This window comes from Acanthisitta chloris, unplaced genomic scaffold (assembly GCF_000695815.1).
Source record: "Acanthisitta chloris isolate BGI_N310 unplaced genomic scaffold, ASM69581v1 scaffold4802, whole genome shotgun sequence".
NCBI lineage: Eukaryota > Metazoa > Chordata > Aves > Passeriformes > Acanthisittidae > Acanthisitta > Acanthisitta chloris.
Genome location: NW_008659758.1, coordinates 43,389 through 50,279, shown reverse-complemented (window position 1 = coordinate 50,279; position 6,891 = coordinate 43,389). Strand labels below are relative to the sequence as shown.

The 6,891-nt window shown below is 43.3% G+C and overlaps 1 protein-coding gene across 1 annotated transcript in view; it reads left to right on the top strand.

Annotated features, from left to right (window-relative positions):
* LOC103797305 (zinc finger protein 423-like) overlaps window positions 1-6,246 on the top strand; it is a 23,004-nt gene extending 16,758 nt beyond the window's left edge. The window contains exon 3 of the mRNA XM_009069507.1: window positions 5,611-6,246. Within this exon, the coding sequence (XP_009067755.1) occupies window positions 5,611-5,640 (30 nt within the window). The 3' untranslated portion in view covers window positions 5,641-6,246. The remainder of the gene's footprint in view (window positions 1-5,610) is intronic.
* Window positions 6,247-6,891: the final 645 nt, after the last annotated feature.

Sequence of the window (6,891 nt, the reverse complement as noted above, 5' to 3'; positions counted from 1 at the left end):
CTTCCCCCTCCATGTGCCTTCTCTTTTTTTTTTTTTTAATTTAGTTTTTTTCTGCTTGCTCTTCTGGGTCATGGCATCCCTTGAATGCCTCTCCAGTTTAGGATTAGAGCAGCACCAATTTAAGGCTCACAGCTTTCTGTAGAGAGCATAATCTTCGATGGCTAAAGCAAGGGTCATCTTGTGTCCTCTGCCTAAAGTAATCCCTTTATAAAGTCAAGGCATAAAGATTTTCATCTCTGTGGATTGCTGTTAGAGGGAAGTAGTACCTGCTCACATACTTGTTGTGCTTGCGGATACGTAACAAGGACTAACAGCTGAGAGATTTTTGGGCCAGTTTGAATTCAAAAGATGCAAAACATTGTTTGAAAAAAGAATGCTGCAGATGGCATTTTGTAAATATTTAGACACTCTAACTTCTGTTTGTAGCAATTTGGAGGTTTTGTTTTGTCTTTTTTTATATATATATGTTGAAATGTGAGACTTGAACCTTTGCTTCAAGTCAACCCCTGAATCTGAGGTTTAGTTTTTGTCTGGCAAGCTGTGTATGTTGGCAGTCAGTGGAGGGATTGCTTTTCCTGTTCCCCCCAGCCCTGCTCTGTGAGGGGCAAAGGAGAGAGAGTGGGGAGGAGGGGAAACAGCCCCAGGGGGTCCTGGGCCATGACCCTGATCTCTGGGCCTGGAGTCAGACAGTGCCTGAAGGGGTGGTAGAAACCTGGATAGGGAGGTGTGGAGAGACAGAGAGAAAAACCACCTTTGTCTGGAGGACCCTGTGCACTTTGGTAAAAAGTGTTGGGACTGATAGGTCACCCAGTGGCTAATCACAAGTTAATTTTCATGTTGTCACATGAATCTATTATCTCCATAATTCTCGTTGAAATTATCTGAGGAATGGTTTCTGTTCATTTTAATGGGATTTGGAAGGGGATAGAGAGGCTTTCTAACCTTTCACCAGAGCCCCAATCTCCCTGTAACACTGCAGAAGGCTTACAAATTTCACCTGAGGGTGGTGGGCATCTCCAGCCTCATTGGGCCATTTCTTAACCTCTGTGTAACATTTGGTCTTTGAGGTGAATGTGCTCATGCACACAGACAGTTTACTTGTAAATGGCTGGTACAAAATATCTGAATACATAACAGATGCACAATGGCACTATAGACTGGATGTGTTATGGCCCCAAACCATTATCACACCCCTCACAGTTGCATTTTATTTTTTTCACCTGCTCCTGTGTAGTACACCTGTGACTTGTTGGCAGTGAGCATTGTTGCAGTGTGGGAGAGTCCCAGCTTGACTGCCTGGCTTGGAGCTTCGCTCCATCATGTGCTGCTTTTTTGTGTGTGTTTTTTCTCTCGATCTTTATATAGCTTGTAAGAGTTCTTTGAACTGCTGTAAGTGATCATCTTTCAAGCCTGATGGTTTCCTTCTTGACACAGTGCTCTGAAAATGGAGATTGTCATGCCAGTGTTTCCATAATCATGCATGTAGAAAAACAGAGAAATATTCATTGTGGATGTCCTGCACAAATGGCTTGATCCACATCCAGAGGGCAGGCAGGGGGTGTCCCCAGGGAAGATCTGGAGAGCAATCAGTATCTACACGGACAATAATCAACCATTCTTGGAAATCTTTTTATTTCCTGCAAAACCCGTCGCCCAGTTCCTTGGTCACAGACACTTCCATAAATGGTTCATTTGGGGATTGTGCAGCCAGTAGAAAATTCCACTTAAACACTGCAGCAGCCCTGAGGCTTGGGGTAGTTGCATTTTTACCACTGACGTAGCTAACAGAATTGCTATCCGTTTTGCATGATTATTAAGAAAAGAAAAGAAGAGATTTTCCAACCTTGTCCTATAAATAAGCTGTGACTTACTTGATTTTGACAGGTGACTTAGTGCTGCTGTAGAGTTTTCCAGCTGCAATAATGTCTCAGAATGATGTATTCAGTGGGGTATCAGCTGTGAGCTGTGCATAAACCAGGGGGTCTAACAGGAGCTGGGAAGAACCATTTTTACTGTTCAGCTTCCAAATGATGTCCTGGCTCCTGCCAGCCCCCAAACGTGTACGTGTATGGATGGCCCTGGGAGCTGGGAGGCATGTGCAAGCACACACATGAGCATGCCTGGAGACACTTCATTTTTGTGGCTGCTCTATTTTCCTTTGGAAATCACCATTAAGCTGCTTGGGTTTTGGTTTTTTTTTTAAATTCTGGAGTTGAAAAATCACACCCAGGCTGTTTCCTGCCAGCCCACCCTCCTGCTGGAAAGGTGGGTGAAGTTTCCTTAGGCTACTTGGGTAGAAGCATTCCTATAGTATCACATGTTCCAAAATGCTCTCTCCCTTCTCGCCTTTACAGTTTCCTTCTGCTGCCTGGAACAGCCCAGTGTAACATCAGGGGTCTGTTTCTGCTAAGGCACAAGGCATTCTTGATGCCAGGATTTGCTGGATTTTTTAGCTGCTCCAAAAGTCTGGTCAACCAGGGGAATTTTCTTTGTCTGTGGGCACACACAGAGGTGCCTAATCAAGGTATTTGGAAAAGCATGGGTCAAATATGCAAAACACACGTGTGAGAGAAGAGACATAAGCCCCGAACGCCTCAGATGCTTTCTGACATCTGCAAAGCACAATTCAATGAGCTGCACATGCATGGGGCATGGGGAGTAGAAGCAAGAAGATAAGACATGCCAATTGCTAGTAATAGGAGACAGGTTGTGAGACTTTTTGGTTTTTTGGAAGGTACGTTTGTGTGGTCTGAAATACGTTTTAATAGATGAGAAACCTATACTGGTTGCAGAGGATATGGACAGGCTTTTGTGGGCCTTTTGAACAGCCAGAGTGGTGGTTATGCAGCCTTCACCCAGTGTTCACCAGGCCCTGGGTGTGAAGGAATTAGCAATTTTGCTCTTGGCCTGTGCAGGATCTGCTCCAGGAAAGGCAGGGGAGGGATGTGGTGCACACAGGCTCTCGTGTCTGTAGGCATTACAGATCTGTTTGTGAGGTCCTGTATAAAATGTGGCTCTATTTATTAACTGCTTGGTCCAGGGACTAGCCAGCATATTGATTGCCAGTAATGCATGCATGGGGAATAAATGGTACATTCTCAAGGTACTAAGACAAAATCAAGATTGCATATGAAAAATGTTTTTTTTTTTTTAACTACTAGCCCTATGGCACAGCTGGTTTCTCAGCTCCTACCTGACCCAGCTCTGAATGGCTGCAGCATTGGGTACAATCTGTTTGTTCCTCTGACAAACTCTGCTCACAATCCCTGTATATTCCTTGTATTGGGAGTGTTCAGAACATGTTATTAGCTGATGTTTGAGGAGGGAGGGCTCCCAAGGAAAGCTTCATTATCAGATTTAGAGCCACATACCATTCCTTTATTGACCTGCCTGGTGTAATCAATGCAGCAGCCACACAAGTTTGAAATCATGTTCCCTGACTGTAGACCGTGTGTCATGCATCCAGTGCTGATTGTGCATTATCTTTTAAATGACACTGCCTAACTAAGTATGGATTTGTCTACCACGAATAGCCTTTTTCCAATTTGAAGATGGTAAACCTTTCGGGTTTTTTTATTGATATTCAGGATGACCTAAAAATAGAACTGTAATGAAGTGCACAAGGAATGGCCATTGTTAAAATGCTGAGGAGTGTGTCTGAGCACAGAGCAGCCTGTGTATTCTTTCACATTTTCATTTTTCCCCAGTTAGGTTCAGTGGGAAGTTTCTTGTCAGTGTTGCCATTGTGTGTGCAGAGCTCCATCCATCCTTTTCCATAAAGTCATTGTTAGGCTTGAGAATAACATCCAGCACTGCAAAGGTCATTCCTTCTTAAGGCCAGGAAAGTTTCCATGTATAGCAAAGTAAAAAGCCGTTGAATTGTATGTTTGGTGATGTTAAATTGTCTAAGAGCAAAGTCGTTTCAGCAGTCAATTCATGTGCCATAATTTGAGTGCAATGCTTTATCCCTGATAAGTTTTCCAGACCTTTACACAGTCCTTCTGACTGGTGATTCTGAAATATTTAGCGTTGCAGGCCTGGGGTGTGCTCAGGGGGCCAGAGTTATGCTAAACAAGTAGTTCCTTTGTGATGTGACCAGTTGATGGTGTTTCCCTTCCCGAGGGCTCCAGCGGTGGGTCTGGTATCGCCTGTGCGGTACCGTACAGGGTTCCCCTGCAGCCAAATCCCTGCCCCAGCACCTCAGAGAACTTTGCCATGATTTAGGAACTCAGCAGCACTTCTGACATCTGGTGGTCACGTTTTGGGAGTGCACAGTCCAGAAATGCTCCTGCCTGCAAATGGGGTCAGTGCCGCCGGCCCCGCATCGCCGGCCGCCCATTAGCTCTTTCCACAGACCATTTCCATCGGGAGATGTCATGTCTGGATAAAGCAGAGGATTGCTCTTCTTTTTTTCTGATCAAGATGTAGCTGTGGATAGTGTAGAAGGACCAGATGATTTATGAAAAGTTAAAGTATCATACTTTATTTTAAAGCTTCATCATTGTAAATAAATTATTAGATTCAAAATTCATTTTGTGTTTAAAAACTTATTCTTCAAGCTGGCGAACTTGCCTGGCTCTGTTATTAGGCAGATGGAGACTAGGGAAATTGCCTAGGCTTGAAATAACACAAATGAATTTTTATATTTGGGGATGCTGGGGACCCAGCTCAAGGAAAGCTCACCGTGAAGCACTTCTCTAGTTGCTCAGATAGTTGGATAATCATACAAATAACGCTGAGCTTACGTGGAGGTTTGAGTCAGAACACAAAATGTAGGTGAATTGGTGCTGCTCTAAAAATACACTTCCGAGGTTGGCTCCACGATTTATTGGCTCCTACACAAAATGGCAAGACAGGTCAGCATCCTCTGATGTGAGATATTGTGGTGACAGGAGGCTATTACAAATCTACCAAGAGGAAAAAAAAGGGAACAAAAGAGACTCTAAACTGCTGAGAGGAAAAAAAAGGGAACAAAAGAGACTGTAAACTGCTGAAAGAAATGTGTCGAGCAAAGTCTATTCTTTAAGGAGATTTAACTCCTGGGTTACATGTCCAGCCTTTTTTCTGCTGGGAATACTACCCTGGTGCCTGAGCTGGCAGTTCAGCTGTTATTGCCGAAGTATTTCTTGGACTGAGAAGTGTGTGTCACAATCTGGTGTCTCTTGCTGCCAGTACTTGCACCCGGTACTAGTGAGAATAAAGGAGTAAAATATGGCAAGGGTTCCCCCACGATTCAGATTTTTATTTTTTTAATTGTTACAGTTCAGGGAATCCCTAAAGGCAGGTTTTTTTGCCCATGAAGTGCTACCACTTTCTTTATACGTATCGAAAGGGGAGGAAAAAAAAAAAAAAGAAACCCTCATGGCTGTACTTGGCTTGTAGCATTTTTTTTCTAAGTTCATGCCAGCATTAACAGATCTGTCAGAACAAAGCAAATGTGTCATATTGGCAGCTGTTACTTATGAGTACTTTTTCTTTATTGCATTTTGTTTTGTAATAATTGAGAAGCTTTTATGTCGAGCTCTGCATAAATGGTACTGAGTGGGAGGGTATGGGCATGCTTTCTATTATTCTGCCCCTCATGCATGTCTCCTTTTTTCGTCTTTCCAGAACCACACATTGAGCCAGCACGCACAGTGAGCCACTGGCACTACAGGACACCTCTCTGCAGAAGACTTGACGGTGGCACAGTGGGGAGGACCATTTGAACATTACATCCAATCAAAGTGTCATTTGCAACCCAGATGTAAAACTCTAATGATTTGGCCATGAGGCGCTGCTATTATAAGCAGCTGGAAATGAATATTAATGGAAGAGATTAAAAGTATTCCATGCTCAGTATTTTTTATTGTCCTGCTTCAGCTAGTGTACTTTAGAGCTTCTGCTTCTGACTGAATTTATAGTGTTAGATAAATCTGCTTTGATGCTGTTGCCCTTTGTTGCTTCTTGTATTATATTGATAGTTAAAGATTAGGTGTGATTTTTTTCCTTTTTCGTTAACTGCTTTTTAATTGCAATTTTAGGTAACTGTGCATTGTGATGTGATTGCTTGGCTATTGTCTGAATATTTCTTTTTAATTTTTTAATTAAAGACTAATGCTTTGATTGGATTTGCCAGTTCACCGGACAGTGATTAAAACTATGTAATGAATATAATCGGTTTCAGTGCAACTGGATGGTCTGCTTTATAAATGTGACTTAATCTGATTGCAATAACTAGTACAGTTCAATAAAGGGAATACATGAGCTTGGCGTCAGAGGTTGTCTGTCTGTCAGTGCCCACTGCATCGCCGCTGCTGGCTGGGCTGTCTGAGTCGGGCATCGCTCACCGTTCTGCAGCCCAGGAGGAAGGAAGACTCTGAGAAAACAAAATCCACCTTCCTGTGTCTGGCATTGTGTTCTCTTCTGGATGCACCTCCCAGGCTCCACGGTAAGTTGAGGTGAGGTAAGAACATGCACTATGAAAAGGTGTTGCTGGCTTATAATGCTCCTAAGTTTTACTCAAGTCAACAAGGATGGAGGGACCTGACCTCTAGCTGCCTTGACACTATCTCTGTGCTTCTGTGTGTCAGTACAAAAAAACACCTGTCTGGACTGTATACAAAGGCAGAGATATTGGATCAGGCCTTGTGGACTGTGTTAGGAGATTGTATGTTTCAACCTCCTGGACTTCTAGGCCTCCAGGTATTGTAGCTCTGTGTAACTGCCAAACTTCTGACACTGGAAGCTGCCATTAGGCAGCCCAACAGAGCCAGTTACCTCTTACTCTTCTGAAACTTATCATATGGTAATGAGCTAAGTTACATCTCCAGTCAGAGAAACAGTCATTTTAAGGACCATGGACACCTCTGGAAAGTTAGAGAGATGGAGTTCTCATGGTATCTCCTGCGT